Source organism: Primulina tabacum, chromosome 6 (genome assembly GCF_025594145.1).
Source record: "Primulina tabacum isolate GXHZ01 chromosome 6, ASM2559414v2, whole genome shotgun sequence".
NCBI classification, from domain to species: Eukaryota; Viridiplantae; Streptophyta; class Magnoliopsida; order Lamiales; family Gesneriaceae; genus Primulina; species Primulina tabacum.
Window position 1 is genome coordinate 12,433,764 of NC_134555.1, and position 17,486 is coordinate 12,451,249.

Below are 17,486 nucleotides of genomic sequence, written 5' to 3' on the forward strand. Positions count from 1 at the left end.
TCCTTTAAAAATCATTTAAAATAAGCTTTAAGCATAAATAATTCATTTTAAAATAACTTTTATCATTATCATAAATCATATATCATAATAATCTTTTTTATCGTAAGATTTCAATCATATATCATTTTGGGTGAATTTTGATATTTGAAAGTGACTAGCTTTTATCATTTGGTCGACTGCAGTCTTAGCTCAACATGGTCCATGGGGGTATGCACTAGGCTCCACCTTAAAAATACGATCGTCGGGGTCCCTCTGGGGCCTTTTCCCATCCACGGGGTCCCTCTGGGGCCTTGGCCGGTAAACGGGCTCCCTCTGGGGCCTTGGCCCGTATATGGGCTCCCTCTGGGGCCTTGGCCCTCACATCATCCTCACAAAATCATATATCATATATCATATCTTTTGTCACAGTCAATTCACATCCCTCAAAATATTTTTCCTTTTCTTTAAAAATCATAAAATAAGACAGCTTTCCAAAAATAGCATTTTAAACAGTATAAATTGCACAGCTTTACCATAAATCATAAAAATACATATTATCATCAAAATTATCATTTTAAATCATATAATATCATTTAACATGCGTTATGATCCTTCGGGACGCTGCCAAGCGTTTACGTATTTTCCTAAGTGTAAAATTACCGTTTTTCCTCTGGACGTAAAATTCTTGAATTTATATTTTTCTCACTTTTAATGACATGGGATTAGTATAAATAATTATTTAAGCTTAAATATAATTTTTCATAATTTTATAAAGCTTAAAACTAAGCTTTTCAATTAATTTTTTAATTAGCGTTTTGTGGGGCGATTAAATCCCGGATAATTCGAAAACTCATTATTTTTTCCCAAATTTCAAACCTAACATTTTTATTATTTATTCTACCCTTCCAAGTCATGAGCCACACCCGTGGACCCATGGATTCAATTTTTGTTCTATTATTTTCGAAATTGACCCTTATAGGAACACACCAAGCCATCTCCCAAAATACTCGAGCCACGCCCGAGCCACCTCGAGCCAAACTCTAGCCAACCCACCTTGGCACCCTCCTGACCAATCCCAGCCCCTAGAACCAGACCCTAGCTCGCTCAAACTCACCAAGACAGAAGCACAAACCTGCACAAGGAAGGGAACTCACGCCTATGGAGTCCTAGCTCTATAGTACTCTTCCAGCCGAGCCGCCACCGAGCCCACCTAACCCTAACCAACCCTGGACCATGCCCAGCCCCTACCCAGACCATCCCAAGCCCTGGAACCCCAAGCACGAAGCTCTGAACCAAGCACAACCACCCTGCGCGCTAAGGCTCTCTCACGGTTCCTTCTTTTTCCTCGAGCCAGCAGCGACCCAGCCGCACCAGCCACTAGCCCAGCCCTTTCCCAACTTCCTTAGACCCTATAGGACCTACCTAACTCACCCAAGCCCCAGCAACGAGCCCCCTTGGCTGCTGTCATCCTTACCTGCTCGCGCGAGGAGTCCCTTCTGCATTGGACTCCTCCAAAGCTTCACGCCGCTAGGACCCTTCCTGACCCTGACCCACATCCAGTACAAGCCCCCCTCGAGACCTGGTCGAACCCCATGCCTTCATGCAACACAAACAAGCCTTGAACCTCACCATTCACATGAATTCTTCAAAAAAATCCCACGGCCCTTTACTGTTTTTGTTCCTACGGTTCCAGATTGTTTTCTCCTCAATAATTATCATGTTTTGTTCATATTAAATCCTATTTTATCATGTTTTGGCCGCGTATCAATTGGTTTCAAAAAAGTTTTCAAAATAAGCGCGAAATCGTTAAAACTTTGAAAATACGCAACTTACCGTAAAATAATCAAACCCACATATTTTTCATGCATAATCAATTAAAACACACATATTATGATTTGTATGATGTTTGAAAGGGTTTAGAAAACATGCCTTTACGTTTATAACGCTTGAATATACGATCTTCGGCGATGGTGTGATGTTGGACGACCGGACGACGAAGAACACAAACTTTTCTTTTCCTCCAAATTTTTGAAATTAAGAAAGTGTGTGAAAGGTGTTTTTCGGCTGGTTTGGAAGCTGAATTGTGGGGTTTGCAAACCTAGGTAGCGTATTTATAATTAAATTTGAAAGTTAAATGGGCTTTGGTTTTGGGCTTGCAAGCTTAAGGGTAATTGGGTCTAATTAAATCATTAATTGGGCCCAATAACACTTAATTATTTAAATAATACAAGTTTATAAAATAAGTTTCAATAAAATAATATTTTTGATCTTTAAAAACTCCTTGTTTGTCCAAAACCGGCTTCCCGGGAAAAATCGAGTTCGATTCGTAAAATAATTCGAACTCTAACATTTTTAGGAAAATTAAATCATTTTTAATCATATTAGGAAGCCTTGCCATTATTTAAATAAAAATTCATATTCTTGTCTTGGTCGTCCCCGGTCTCCTTTCCCCTGCCTATTATCTAATATTCGGGTAAAATCCTTAATTTCATGAAGACATGTCACATAATCATTTAATCATGCAATCATACATTTATTCATATAATAAATATCATGCAACCATTTAAAAACAATTAAGCAATTAAAATAATTTTGCATGCATGTGATTTACGTAGGTTGGTTTTTCGGACGTTACATTTTGTTTGTACCTGAGTTGGTGAAAAACATTGTTTCCATTTCTATGCTTGATAAAGATGGATATTTATGTTTATTTAGCAAAGGTGTTTTTAACATTTACAAGAATGAATGTTTGATTGGTACGAGAGAACTTGAAAATGATCTCTACAACTTAAAATTGAAAGATATTCCACTAAACAATGTCCAAGTAATAACAACAACAAACAAGCGAAAACAAGATACTCTAAGTTCGGCAAAATTATGGCATGCTCGATTAGGACATATTTCCCTAAGAAGGATGAACAAGCTAGTGGGAGTAGGCATGTTTGATATGTCTGATATTAATTCTCTCACGATTTGTGAATCCTGTCTAAAAGGAAAGATGAACAAAATTCCCTTTAAGGGCCACGGGGAGTGAGCCAAAGGATAATTGGATTTGATCCATACCAATATGTACGGTCCACTTAGCATCACCACTAAGCATGGACATGCCTACTTCATCACCTTTACCGATTACTTTTCGAGGTATGGGTATGTGTATTTGATGAAATACAAATCTGAAGCCTTTGAAATGTTCAAAGAATTCAGAAATGAAGTAGAGAAACAATTGTGACGAAGCATCAAGTCACTTCGATCGGATCGAGGTGGTGAGTACTTGAGTGCTGAGTTCCGAGAGTATCTTAGGGAGAATGAGATTCTCTCGCAGTGGACTCCGCATGCTACACCGCAGTTGAATGGTGTTTCAGAACGTCATAATCGGACATTGATGGACATGGTTCGGTCTATGATGGGGTTCATGGAGTTGCCGCCATCCTTTTGGGGATATGCGCTTGAGACAGCAACTCCATCCTTTTGGGGATATGCGCTTGAGACAGCGGCACTGTTGTTGAAAAATGTCCATTCAAAAGCAGTTGATAAGATATCATATGAGATATGGATGGGTAAGCCTCCCAAATATTCTTATCTTAGAATATGTGGATGCCCTGCTTATGTGAAGCAGGTGGTGGGAGATAAATTGGATAGTCGATCCATTTTATGTTACTTTATGGGATATCCAAGGAATTCAGTTGAATATTATTTCTATCATCCCCAAGAAACAAAGGGTTTGTTTCTAGGAATGCAACCTTTTTGGTAAAGGAATTTCTATTGGATAGAAAAGGGGAGATGATAGAACTCGAAGAGGTTCGAGAGACACTCACGATTGTAGAACTCACACTCGAAGAGCCAATTAATGAGATACAAGCTCCTAGAAGATCCGAGAGAGTCTCGATACCACCTATGAGGTATGGTCTGCTTCTTGAAGAGGGCCATGGTGAGCCTAACCATGGATGTGATCCAATGACCTTCAAGGTAGCGTTATCTGATGCCGATCAAGGAAGCATTATCTGATGCCGATTCGTCCAAGTGGCTTGAAGCTATGGAATCTGAGATGAATTCCATGCATTCGAACCAACTGTGGAATCTTGTGGATCCTCCTGAGGGAATTGTTCCCATAGTGTGTAAATGGATTTATAAGAGGAAACTTGGGGCGGATGGGAAGATATTGACCTTAAAGACGCGATTGGTGGCAAAAGGATATACTCCAAGACAAGGAGTTGACTTTGAGGAAACATTTTCTCCAGTTGCAATGTTCAAGTCTTTAAGGATATTTCTAGCCATTGCTGCATGGTACGACTATGAGATATGGAAGATGGGTGTAAAGACAGCCTTTCTTAATGGGGATATTAAGAAAGAGATTTACATGTCTCAACCTGAAAGGTTTACATCTATCGGAAGTGAGCATATGGTGTGCAAACTTCAGATATCCATTTATGGTCTAAAGCAGGCATCTAGGAGTTCGAACCTCAGATTCGATGGTACAATCAAAGAGTTTGGTTTTACTAAGAATCTTGAGAAACCCTGTGTGTTTAAGAAATTCAGTGGAAGTGTTGTGACATTTCTGGTACTTTATGTTGATGACATTCTACTCATTGGGAATGATGTAGGAATGTTGCAATCAACTAAAATATGGTTAGTAGAAAAGTTCTCGATGCAGGACTTGGGTGAAGCATCTTTTGTATTTAGAATACAGATCTATAGAGATATATCAAGAAGATTGCTTGGTCTCACCCAGTCCACATATATTGATACCATAGTTTTGAACTCAAGCGACCTTTATCCATGTTTTACTCGGTTGAATAGACTGAACAAATTTAGATTATACAGTGATTACAAATGAGTTTCAACATCGAAATACGATTCATTTGTATTAAAGTATAATCAACGTCTTTTTCTATGTTGATCAAATGAGTATACAGATAAAGAAATAAAAAACCATGAAATAATGCATAACAGTAAAATAAAGATTGTTTATTACAATCGAGTCAATAAATTTTCTATCTAACAGTTGACTGACATGACATCTACTCTAACCGTACCATATATGTTGGATGAGTTTTTATTTTAAAACAAATTGATCTCGCCTAGAATGGCCCAAAAAAGGATTAACAAGATAATTTTCTTAAATCAACTACATATTGATTAATTATTAATAAATCTATGAGATTATCTCGAGCAGTCACAATAATACTTTTTGGTGGAATTAATTAATTACTTAAAAATATATTTAATTTATATTAATTATATAAATTAATTTATTTGACTGTTTAAATTAATTACACGAGTAAGATTAATATTTTGATTTGTAATTATATTTTTGGTGGAATAAAATATTTGAGACCAATAAAAAGTAGATAATATAATTTTTAGATTAAAATTTTAGGTAGATGAGTTGGAGTTAGTTTTGTATTTTGCGCAAAATTTGCATTAAAATAGTGCAATAGTTGGAAATGTTCCTAAATGCAGTTAAACATTATTCTTCCTTATTTATGTAATTCTAAAAATATGTTGTAAAATAAATTCAAGTTTATAGAAATGTCAAGCCCAATTCGTTTCGGGCCATCTAAATGAAGCCCGGTCCATAAACTCTCCTCGGTGCACATTATATATACTAGCCAACGAGATATACGCGTTGCGTGTTACATGAATATATTGAGCTAATATATTTAACATTCATGATATTACAACAGCATGACACCGAAATATTTTGTACTTGAATCATGAAAGGCAATGGATTCCAAAGCTTAAATGAATCTGCTAAATTCAAATTGCTACCTTACATGATATAGGTTTTGATCATAAAAAATAATATTCTTTTGAAGCCGCAATATCATCTCATGTGAATAATTATAAACTTCAACGTAAAAGAAGTAAACAAATAGTCAAATGATTTTCCAAAAATTACCATAATATCATCGAACTAAAATTTATTGAATATAAAAACTTAAAATTTGTCTCCTAAATTCAGCTAATAAATTGAACAAAAACAATTAAAACTGTATTTATCTTTAGGCATTATATGCATAAGTTAAACCCTTTATATTCTAGCGTAATAATAAAATATTCATTTTATCGAATCATACCTAAGTACAACATAAATATACAAAATAAATAGAGTAATCTATTAAAGAGTGATATAAAAAATTGACGTGACATAACAAAATGTAAACTACTGCAAGGATTTCGCTAAATACATGGAAAATAAAGTAGAAATTGACAAATTTCTTTTATTGGCCTAAGAAATCAAAATATTGTAAGTAGATTAATTCACAAAGATGAACAATACAAATTCTTTCAATAGGAGTACTATAATTAAATCATTTCCGGAAGACACATATTATGTTTTGATTAAGTTGAAATATAAATCAACAATTTAACCAGATAGAACAATAAAAATAAAAAGTTTGTAAATCCATGCTAAGGTCAAGTTTATTACTGTAATACTAAGAATTATAAAAACCTGTGGAGTTGGCTATTTACGGAGACTATTGGTTGGATTTGAAACGTCATTCCCTTTTTATTGCTTTAAAAGTACTAGAATTTCTTTTTTTTTTAAACCTCACATAGCATCGGCCGAACCATAAAATTTCATAAAATACTTTTGACATCATTTTAAAATAAACAACCAACTAACATTTTTTCTAAATCTAAAAATAACATTTGAAAAGTATAGCTCATACTATAACCTCTCAAAAACCAATCATACTCATGATAAAAGTCATAAAATCTTTTAACATAAATCATAACATATATGCGGAAACTAGCGTCGGTCCTCGGGTCATGTGCACCTTCAGTCCAGTCGGATCAACCATCAAGACCTCCATTAGCATTATCATGATAACCTGCATCATACACACCTAGTGAGTCTAAAGACTCAACACGTCATATTCTTGATAACGAGTAATACGTAATACAGTTAACATATAACAGTGAAAAATATTTGTACTTAAAATATCGTTTTCATGAAGATGCATAAACATAAATATTTTCGTAAACATTTTCATGATGCATAAAACCTTTAAATAAAAACATTTTCATAATCTTATGCATAAACATTTTCATATAAACATAAACATATTCATATTCGTATCCATATTCATATCAACATATTCATATCATCATATTCATGTTCATGTTCATATTCGTGTTTGTTGAATTCAGATCGTGATTGTGACTCGTATTCTTAAACGTATTGGGCGATGGATCCATCTAAATAAACCACAGTACTGGGCGGCGGGGACACCAGCAACACTCTCACCGGTCAACTGGGCCTTGGCCAACGTATTAACATATTCGTATTCGTATCACATATTCGTATTCGTATCCGTATCCAAGAAAACACGATCGTCGGGCTCCCACTGGGACCATAACCCTCACGATATTTCCAACATGTAGTAGTCACAATCCCTTCACTTCCTTCAACATGTTATCATCACTTAATAAAATCATGCATATAACGTTTTTCATTTTAAACCAAGCATGCAACATGTCTTTTAACGTTATCGTTTTATCATAAAAATTCATAGACATTTAAAATGAACATTTTAACATATTAAATCGTAAACATTTAAAATAAACGTTTTGACATAAGAATCCATAAACATATAAAATTCCATAAACATATAAAATAATCATTTTAACATGTAAACATTCATAAACATTAAAAAATAATCATATTAGCATATAAAACAGCAAATAGGGAACTGCCATGACGTTTACTAATTTCTATGTGTAAAATGACTGTTTTACCCCTAGACGTAAAATTTCTCGTTTTTTACCATTTTCTTAATTTCATTGATTCTAACATGTCCCAAATACTTATTTAAGCCTACATGAATTTTCTCATATTTTTATTTAGCTTAAAACGAGGACTTTTAAATAAATCTTTAAATGTGACGTATTAATGCATTTTAATCTCGAATTAAACCAACCCTTAATATAAAATTCCCAAATTAAAAACTTAGGCTTCTAATAATTATTTAAGCTTAACCCTAATTTTTCATAATTTTATAAAACTTAAAACTAGGCTTTTCAATTAACTCGTTAATTGACGTTTCGTGCGGCAATTAAATCCCGATTAAATCCAAAACTCGTTATTTTGATCCCAAATTTTTAACATAACCTTTTTATGATTTATTCTACCCTTCCAAGTCGCGAACCACACCCATGGACCCATGAATTCAATTTTAGTTCTTTAATTTTCGTTTTTGACCCTTCGACGAACACACCGAGCCATCTCCCAATTTACTCGAGCCGCGCCCGAGCCACCTCGAGCCAAAACCTAGAAAACCCATCTAGGGACCCTACTGACCGAGCCCAGCCCAAAGAACAAGCCCCTAGATCGCTCAAACCCACCTAAAACTTGACCCAAAATTCTGCATGTTGTGTATGTGTGCTTCCTTGTGTGTCTAGGACTCCTAACCCAACTAGGACTCAACCAGCCCTTAACCACTTGACCCCTCATGAACCTAACCCTCTCTGGACCACGCGCAGACCCAGCCCAGGCCATCCCAAGCCCTTGAACTCACGCCCGAATCACTGCCCATGACAGCAACTTCTCGCGCAGTACCTGCTTCCCTCACGTTTTCTTGTGTTCTCTCGAGCCAGCAGCCAGCCCACCACTCCAGCCCCTATCCCAACCGTGGACCACCTTCTCTAGACCCTAACCGACCTAGCTTAGCCCAGCCAAAGCCCCAGACCGAGCCCCTTAATCATCTGCACGTTGCTGCACACAAGCGCTGCTACCTTGATCCCTCTCGGGTGGAGTCCTTCTTGGCAAGGACTCCTCCCAGCCCCTGGTTTTCGAGTCCTAGCGTGGCTAGGACTCTACCCCTGACCCATAACAGACCCTAGCCATGCCCTGGTCCGAACCGAACCAAAGCCCAGTCCTGCAACTTCTAAAACCGAGCACTCAAAACTCACAACCACAAGTTTCGGTTCCTGCTTGTTAAATTCATGTTTGTGCAACGTTTAGGTTTTGTTTTATGAACCTAAAGCTTCGTGTAAACATCCTTGATTATACTCCTAACATGGCAGCCCCTTTACCACATACAAAACATGATTTTTGGATCAAAACCCATGCTCTAAAAACTCATGTTTGAACAAAAACGAAAATAATTTAAAAGTATCACTTAGATCTTCATGCAATTCATAGTTAAATACATAATATGGTGTGATGATGAGTAAAAGGAGAATATGGCGTGCCTTTGCGTATTTAACGCACGATAAAAACGTTGACGATTGAAGAACGACGACTAGGGACGACGCTTGAAAACTCTAGCAAACTTTGATGCTTTTTCCTTGAACTAACAAAACTTTTCCCATTCCTTTTGCTTGTGTGTGCCGTGTAAATTTGAAAGAAAGAAGAGTTTTATTGGTTGGGGGAAAGTGGGGCGTGTAGTTTAAGGGTTTGGGGTAGGTTAATTACATAATATATAGTTAATTAAACACTAATTAAGCTTTGGCCCTTAAGAGATTAATTAGGCCCATTAATGCTTAATTAAAATATTTAAAAGATTTAAAAATAATTTTGCTTAAATAAGTTTGTGAATTTATTAGCCGGGTTGCTAAAACGTTCGTATTTTTGTTGAAAATCCAACACCGATAAAATTTACGTCCCGTCGTATAAATTCACCTCAAAACCCCTTATTTTCCAAAAAAAGAAAAAGCATCACCCATACTTTAGATAATTAAAAACAATTATTTATTAAAAACATTTTCTATTTTTCAGTCCTCGGTCTCCGTTCCTCGATCGCAACTCGAATAACCTTTTAAAATACATTTTAATGCAACCATGTGGAAAAAAATATATTTTAAAATGCAAATATGAACTACATAATTAATTTATGCAATTAAAACATTTAATTAAAATACACACAGAATTTAATAACTCGTAGGCATTACAAGATTCCTACCTCCATCATCCGTGTTTTCCATGTGTGAATCGTCAGATTTAAATACATATGCAGCAAAGATTCAAATATGCTAGATCAGTAAAGATGCAAATGTGCCATATAAAAGGTTATATATTGAGATCGGAACGCTACTAGATCTTGAAACATTTTAATTTAATCTACCAAATAAAATGTAAATTTGTATATAAATATTATAATAAAACAATATTTAAGAAATATTAAGATAATGATTTAGTGACTATGTTGACAATAAACGAGAGATTAGATCATAAGACCGTGAAGATTGTAATAAATATATTATCACCTACAATATCACAACAAAAAAACGAATATGATATGATTACTAATATAAAGCAACATAATAAATCATAGACCATAAACTTATTCATTGTTAAAAACAAACCAGATGAAGATGGGGGTGAGCAGATAAGATCCATTGAATTGAGTATGCAATTTCTACAAATAATTTGTTTGCAACCAGTATCCTTTAGCTTTTGAGAAAAAAGCACAAAGTCAAAACCAAAAAAAAAAAAAACTTAAACCAACAAACAGAAAATCAGAAATAATATGTTTATCCATTAGACACTAACCAAGTACTTATTAAAAATCATTCAATAAATATAGAAATTGTCAAACCCATGCCAAAAATGGTTATTTGGGAGACGTGATAAGATAGATGATGAGAAATGGATAAACATGGCTAGAGATAAAAGCATGAATAGAAAACATGGATATAGATAAATTGAATTTATTAGAATCCCCTAAATTCTAACATTGAAGCATATATCATGTATTTAACTATTATGGTAAATATGTGTACATGATGTATTTTTAAAAAAATATACAATAAAGAGAGTTGAATTACTTGCACTTTATCATTTTCTATTAGGTAGCAATACCTATTTGAAAACAACGTTTCTTGTGAATACACCATATTGACGCTCTAAATTTCCGTCTTTTACCAAAATTTTTGTAGAGTTTTTTGAGACTCCTCTCGAAAGTGCTACGTATAGCTGACCGTGGCTGAACATATGGTTACGCAAAAATATGCCAATATTTGTCGACGTGTCAACTCAAATGGTAATCCAGAATTATCTTCACTTTTCAAGGGCATTCTATGTAGAAAGAATCTTGTACCCTTGTGAGGACCTGTTATGATCTCAGCATCTATAAAATTTCTACCAAGACTGCGACATATTAATCTTGTTCCATTGCATAGACCAAGTTCAGGCGCGACATTTCTCAAGAGCATGACGGGACTTCCTACTTTCAATATGATTTTATGCGGTGGCAAACCACTTGAACTAAAGGAATTCAAAAATTCTTCTTGAAAAAGGTTGTGATTGTCGTCTTCTACACTATCCTAAGAGGTATACTCTTTTTCTTCTCCAGGAAACTTGAGAATGAGCATTTGATTAATATTGTCCACATCAACATTTTTTGGTGTGATGATTGCTCTTTCAACCATATAGTTTTCATCATTAACATGATTTATCATATTAGGAAAAACAGAATCAGTCAACATCTGAATTGATTGTTCACCTTCCCATGGTATGATAATTGAATATAGTAATTTTATGAAATCACGATTTACAGTATGCTGCAATCCATCACCTACGCGCAAGAGAAATTGCGAGAACTCAATATCCTGAGCAGATCTCATATTTTGTTAAAGGTGTACTATCTTTACGCAATTCCAGAACGTTGACCTTGAAATACTAGCAGCAATTTGTTCTGCCTTTGACCCTCGTTTAACAACCGGTAACACTTGTCGAAAATCTCCACCAAAAACCATTGTCTTCCCTTCAAATGCTATTTGATTTTCCATAATATCTTGGAAGATCTTACTCACAAATTCAAAAGCATAGCGATTTGCCATTGGAGCCTCGTCCCATACTATAGCTGATGCACGCCTTATTAGATCTGCAAGTTCTGTCTGTTTTTTTATTTTGCAAAGTATTGTTGCGGTTGGTCTAACTGGAATTTGAAAACGTGAATGTGCAGTTCTTCCACCTGGCAACAATGTCGCAGCTATTCCAGATGTTGCTACCGAAATTATTATTTTACCCATTTTTCTTAAATGTGCCAATATTGAGCGGTATAAAAAATTCTTACCAGTGCCTCTAGGACCATCAATGAAGAAAAGTTTTGATTGGTTGTGCATAATACTTTCTATGATTGTATCAAACGCAATCCTCTGTTGAACATTCAAACGTTCAATAGATCTCAAATCATCATCAGAAATATGATAAGAAAGCTCATCCTCAATTATTCTTGGTAGTGGTGCGTCTTCTAAAAACTCAACACTTATAGATGGTCAAAATCATCAAGTTTCATTTTGTACTGATGCAACAACCTTTGTATCTCAAGCAATAACTCATTGATGATTAAGTTACTTGATGAAATTTCTCTACCATAATCTTCACACATGCTAGGATGGAACTCATCCCAAAGTTCTCGAACTATTGTTGGTTGACAGAACACCGGTATGGATACAAATAACCTGCTCAATGAAGATGGCATTCTAACAGAGAGTGCTTCTTGCAGACATTGTTTTACATAATCATCCTGTTGGAGAAGTCCTCTCATTTGGGCAGAATCCTTAAATGTTGAATATGTTACCCCATTCACAATCATCAGATCTTCAAAAGATGTCGGGCCCCTGACATGATTTAAAAGGATACGAAGATAAAACCTCTCACCTTCAGATGGCGATATAACGTATACTCTTCCAACCACTTTATTGTTGCTTCTTCGACGAATCCATTTTTTTCCAGATTTTATCCATGTGTAATATTGTGGAAATTCACGATATAAATACTTTCCAGTCAAGTCAGGATCACAATTTATTTTGAAAAATTATGTAAGCATAGTCTTCGAGTTGTCATCATCTGCAATTAGATCACTTACGCGTTATTGGGGGTCAAAATAAATCAAATGTTGGTTTGGTGTATGTAGTTGTAACCTAATGACTGAAGGATACATCCTACTGAACTCAAATGAGAAAATTCTCCACAATGCTTCAGGCGCACAAATCCACCTTCCATCCACGTACTGTTGGATTTCATCACAATTTTGCCCATTTCGTAACTCTAATGCGACCCGATCAAGACCTTTATGGATGTACTTGTATATGTACTTGACACATTTAATCCTCCACATACTTCAACATTAATATGACAATCATATTTTAATAAAAGCCAGGGATTGTACGGGACAACCCAACCATTATCAATGAAAACGTCGTCATTGTTGGGAATTGATACTTGGCCACCTTCACGTCTTCGATACAAAGGGTATGAATCATTTCCTCGAGATGTGTATTCCACAAATGGCTTTGGAAATTTCTTCTTGCATTTACCATTTACCATGCATGGACAATTAGGATTGATTGATTCACATGGCCCATGTATCATATGGTGGACAACTGCTTTGTGTAGGTTGGGTTCTTCTGTTTGTAAAGGTATTTCAGCACGCACAATTGAGTCAAAGTGGTCGGGAGTACACAACTTGTCATTATTTTCAACTATGACCAACATATGAACATGAGGAAGCCCCCTTTTCTGATACTCAATGACGTATGAATAAGAGCGGACCTTACCTAAAACCCCTCTATCCACAATTTCTTTCTTAAACTCCTCAAATTTTGAACGAAATATCCTTGTAATCAAATCTGGACGGTCTTGAGGTGATTGCCCAGGAAGTAGTTGATTTTTTATCTCATTCCAATTCGGATTGCATGTCATTGTAAGCATTATATCTGGTTTTCCATACGTTTGAACAAAAGTCATGGCATCTTGATACTGTTGGTACATATCACGTGGGCTACCACCGAAAGATGATGACAAAACGATTCTGGCACCAACATTTCCTATATAATGTATTTGATAGATATGTATAAGATGTAAGTTGTAAAATATATTGTGAAAAATAATATTCAAATCATTAAGTTATCGTACAATATTCAAAACTTTAAGTTATCATACCTGCATTATTTTCACCTCCATGTAAACAATCTTTCAATCCTTGGTAAAGTTCTGAACGTATATCACGTTGATTTGAACATATCCATCGTAGTCTTTGTGTTTCAATCTTTACATAATTGTCAACTATATATTGTTGAAGTAGACGACCTCCTCTAAGTAGCAAAGATGGCGAATTTTCTCGTATCTGGTTAAGAAGATAATTTATACCATATGAGAATTTATGTAAATTTAAGTTTAAAACTTTTTTAATTAAAAAAATAACTCATAAAGTACAATGTTTTTTCACTAACCTGTAGCATATACGCATAGTAATTTAAGCATGTTAATCGGGTACCATTGATATTTCGGCTATTTAAGTCCCAACCATATGTACCATGACGCAAAAGGAGAGGATATTGTAAAGGATCATAATAGCCAACTACATCTTGAATGCTTATAAGATTTCCACAGATTCCTTGTATAGTAATATCTCGACTGCTCAAAGTTTCTTGACATTCGTTGTCAAAAATGACGGCTGCAACTTGAGATGTTGTTAGTAAACTGTATTGATGTTCATTAGGTTTTTGTTGCCTGATGATGAGCCTACAGTTAGGTATGTCTTGACATTTGCCAATTTGTTGAAACACGTGCACAAATGGATTGTGTTGATCAAGAATATTTTGTATCTTAAGCAACAATTCTCGCCTTAGTTCTGGATTTTCATGAAGTCTATTGTCTATATCATGATCTGTGTCTACAATCCACATCTGCATGTACCGTGGCCTACAATTCTCCTTTGGTAGAAGACTTCCAATCGAGTGATATATTGATCCCTGGGCACGAAATGTGTAAATTCCATGTGTACCGGTTGTTAAGGACTCATCTATATTGACTCCCATCGATTTAAAAGTGAAAACATGAATATAATGTCTGCCTTCCTTGTTATCCGCAGCATACAACTCTTGCAATTCAATGGGAGAAGGGATATGATCCAAATTTGTGTTTCCATTTCTACAGCAAAATTGTGATGTTTCACAATGAAACAGTAGAGCTTGACAATGTATACAAATTCTTGGATCATAAAATTGCCAAAGATAATTTATCTCACTTTCAACAAAATTTCTTGCTAGGTTACGATATCGACGTGGACGTGGATAACGTTGTATGTTAGTAATGATATTGTTTTCATTAAAATGTTTCCTGCAAAAAATTTCCAATTAATCTTCAAACTAACATTTTAGAAAGAGTTGTTGCTGGAAGAGTGAACCAATAAATTATATAGTGAAAATTTATTATTATAAACTATTTGTAAACTTTGTTTTTAAAAGTAACCCATTTTCCAAATATATGACGATGTATATTGTATATTGCAAAAATTCCAAAATACCTTTTTTCTCTCCTATATGTTAATTGAAATTATGAAATGCATATAAACTCTAATAAAAAAATGTCACATATTTCATATTTTACATTAAAAAATATACCATATTTTGAAATAATATTTTCTTATTCATATGAATTTTTGAAATATAAGAGTAATTATTATAAATAAATTAAATTTTGCAGTACAAAACTATTAAAATAAGACATTAAAAAATGTACAATGTGTTCAAATTATATTTTACATGTTTAAAAATATATTTAATGTAAGATGCTTCTTAGTTAATTTTTAAATCAACTTGTGAAACAATTTAATGATTAGATATTTATGCAAAAAATGTTGACATTTAAAACAAAAAATAAAACTCAATCACCTGGTTGATGGACTCTCATTGAAGTCTTTAAAAATTAAATGTAGAACGTGAGAGAGGAAATTGATGGCAGAAGCAATAATTTTTTTTAAAAAAAATATACACAAATTAATACCAATTAATCCAACATATTTTGATTAATTTTTTTTATTTGAACCCCTTGATAATGGATAAATGTGTAAAACATATATATTACATCAACTATTTATTTTGATGTAGTACAATACCTTGAAGAACAGAAGTTGGCCTTGGCAGACGTGTGCTAGAACTTCCACGCTCGTAATTTGATGTCAAAGTATGAAAAGATATTGTTTAGAGCCCAAAATCAGTATACGTAAAACCCATGCATTTATTTAAATTGTTACTTATTTAATTAATTTTAAAATAATTTTTAGCGACGCATGATTTATGAAATTGCATTATTTTGAATTATTACAAGTTTATGTGATGTCTGTTAAAATATTTTTTGAGTTTCATGTTTCAGGCGAATATTCGATGCGGGATCGAAGAAAGGAGACTGACGACGATTTGGGCAATTTGTAAAATGTGGTATTTTATTTCAAGTCAAGAAAATGTCATTTTAAATGATTTATGAAGTTTTAAATATTTTAAAGCCTAATTTAATTATTAGGTGATTTTTAAGATTTTAAAGTTTCAAAGTTTATGACTTGAGTATTTTATTCTAAATTATGGGATTTTTAGTAAAGTTAATAGTGGGTTAGTAGTCTTAATAGCAAGTTAATTATTAATTAAAGCCCTTAATCCCCACTAACCCACTAACTCACACGCACATACACGTTACACTCACACACACATGCACATGTACACACACACACTTGGCCTTTGCACACACAAACATCTCTTGCACCCTTTTATTTCTTTTGGGAGAGAATTTGGAGGATTCTTAAGCTCTTTCTCAGCAGCCCTATCTCCACCTTTCTCCTTCAAAATTTCAGCAATCACACTTTGATTTTAGTAGAAAAATCGTGCCTCAAGTCGCCCGGATCGTTTCCCGCACCGCGTCGCTTCGTTATTCGCCGTATCGTGAGTTTTAAAGATCAAAGGCATGTATATTCTTTCGTTTTTGTATTGATCTTGTCATAGTAATTATTTTGATGTATATTGTATGAAAAACATGTGTATGTTATGCAAAAGTTTGAGCAAAAATGTTTGAAACGATTTTGGATCTCAAAAATCGAGTCTTCTCTATTTTCGAATACTGGGAATTTTCCGTCGATTTTCTGAAAAAACTTTCAACATATAAAACGTAGTACTTTTTGATACCTTCGATTTGACAGTGAATTCGTAATTTTTAGATAAAATACGAGTGAGATATGATCATTTTTGTAGGACTACACAAGCTGTAAAATTTCTGTGTCATAAAATCTATCACCCTATGTTATTTCGAATTCTGCGACTTATAGGTTGGTTTTCTGGAAATGTTTTAAAACATATGATTTTTAGTACATCGTGTTATCTTCGATTTGACAGTAAATTCGTGTTTTTCTGATAAAAATGAGGGAGATATGATTTTTACCGTGACATCGCTCAAGCTACAAAAATTTGTGCATGTTCTTCTCGTTCTCTCAAGTTTTGGTTGCAGGCTTCATTGGGATCTTCTGAACCTTTGCTGCTTTGGTTAGGGCAGCATGCTCAGAGCATTCCAATGAAGCCCTGCACTTTTTTAAGATTGTTTGATGTGCAAAAGAAAATGTTTATTTTTAAGGTATGCTAAATGACTTGTGACCAAATATGAACGGGTTTGGAAGTCGGTGAACGTGGCCGAGGACCTCTCCACCCCGGTAAAGTATGACTGGGTTTGATCAGGATTGGAAAGCGGTAAAGTATGACCAGGGACCAATCCACCCAGTAAAGTATGACCG

General features: G+C 34.5%; 1 protein-coding gene across 1 annotated transcript; it reads right to left on the bottom strand.

Annotated features, from left to right (window-relative positions):
* Window positions 1-12,223: 12,223 nt before the first annotated feature.
* Window positions 12,224-14,772, bottom strand: LOC142549159 (uncharacterized). The gene is made up of 3 exons (XM_075657974.1): window positions 14,164-14,772; window positions 13,874-14,057; window positions 12,224-13,758 (listed from the first exon to the last, which is right to left on the bottom strand). Exons 1-3 carry the CDS (start codon window positions 14,749-14,751, stop codon window positions 12,980-12,982), a joined length of 1,551 nt encoding a protein of 516 aa, XP_075514089.1. The 5' UTR covers window positions 14,752-14,772; the 3' UTR covers window positions 12,224-12,979.
* Between the last annotated feature and the right edge of the window lie 2,714 nt (window positions 14,773-17,486).